At 50.3% G+C, this 1,441-nt stretch overlaps 1 protein-coding gene across 1 annotated transcript in view; it reads right to left on the bottom strand.

The window, feature by feature from the left end:
• Nucleotides 1-199, bottom strand: part of LOC105537592 (ral-GDS-related protein-like) — a 12,550-nt gene extending 12,351 nt beyond the window's left edge. Inside the window, exon 1 of the mRNA XM_011977242.1 lies at nucleotides 117-199. Within this exon, the coding sequence (XP_011832632.1) occupies nucleotides 117-199 (83 nt within the window). The remainder of the gene's footprint in view (nucleotides 1-116) is intronic.
• Nucleotides 200-1,441: the final 1,242 nt, after the last annotated feature.

Below are 1,441 nucleotides of genomic sequence, written 5' to 3'. Positions count from 1 at the left end.
CAGGGAGGGCCCCTCATCTCCTGTTTCCCCCAAACATATGGGGAGGGACTCAGTGCTGCCCTGATGGGCACAGCTGAGGCCTGGCCTGGACGGGCCTGTCCTGGGCCCTGTGTTACCTGTGGGTGCCTTCTGGCAAAGGGCCAGAGGCGTCGAGGGTGAGGGTTGAACCAATGTCTATATTCTCGAGAAAGACTCTCATTTTGGCCTCTTCTGCGACGAGGAGGTCGGCAGCACGTCGGGACACAGCAGGAGAACATGTTGTTCTCCGGAGCGTCGCCCACCAAATGAACTGGAAATGGGGCTGTGTGTATAATATGGGTGCCTAGTTACCAGAATTCTAAGTTCTACTGGGGGTCTGTTAGCAAGGAAGTGAGGTCACATCTTGTAGGTTCCATCCTGTAAGCTCCTCGTAGGTTCCATCCTGTAAGCTCCTCCTTTCCATAAGACCTACTCAAAGGCCCCTCTGGGTTTCCGATCACTCACCCTCCCCCGTCAACTCCTTTACCTGTTCATTATGCAAAAGTGTGCCCCTTCAGCACCTTGGGAAGACCTGGATATAACCGGGGTCCCAGGTTTGAGGAGCCAGTGCTGGGTCAAACAGCCTTTATCTTAGCAGTTGTGAGACCCTAGAGAACTCCTTTGGTGTTTTGGGCTCTCCCCACCTTGTACAAGGGAGTCATGCTAGCATCATAACCCTTCCTAGGGAACTCCTGAGGTGTGTTTGAGATAAATCTTAAAAACCTCATGGTGTAGTGGTCCATGTAGATATTGCACATACTTCAAGATGGAAGAAATACAAGAAGGGGTGAGAGGTAGCATAGAATACAACTCCAGTGGGTCTGGTGTCCACAGTGTGGTCTCAGGAAAAGGCACTTCTTCTCTGGGCCTCGTCTTTCATGCTGCAGTACTATACGAGGTTGAGATTAAATGAAATTCAGACATCCTCCTGCTCTGACATTGCACCTTCCAGTGCCTTCCCATTTTATTTAGACCCAGACCCTATGCCTCATCTCAGCCTAGGGTGGGCAGCCTCCACAAAGACAGCACTGAGGGGTTAGTAACTCCCTTCTGAATGATGGAGTAGGACACAGATGGTGGAATAGCACTTCTGGGCCAGTTCAGGCTATTTCAGCAAAGAACCGTAGCTTGGGGAGCTCATCAAGAAGAGAATTGTGAGTTCTAGAGGCTGGAAGTTGGAGATCAGGGTACCAGCCTGGTCAGGTCTTAGTGTGGACACTTCTTCCCCATTCACTGAGCTTTTACAGATGCTGTCCTTTCCTTGGAGGACAGCTTAACTTTAGGAGCATGGGTAGACCTCCATTGAAAGCCCAGCTCCCACTTATAGCTTGGTGATCGTGAGGAAGTCATAGAGCATCCTTGTGCCTGTTTTCTCCTCTGAGAAATGGTGTTAGTGAGAATTGCTTCCCTTTTTAATCACAGA

Source organism: Mandrillus leucophaeus, unplaced genomic scaffold (genome assembly GCF_000951045.1).
Source record: "Mandrillus leucophaeus isolate KB7577 unplaced genomic scaffold, Mleu.le_1.0 Scaffold1754, whole genome shotgun sequence".
In the NCBI taxonomy this organism is placed as follows: Eukaryota; Metazoa; Chordata; class Mammalia; order Primates; family Cercopithecidae; genus Mandrillus; species Mandrillus leucophaeus.
This window is presented reverse-complemented; position numbering and strand designations above follow the sequence as displayed.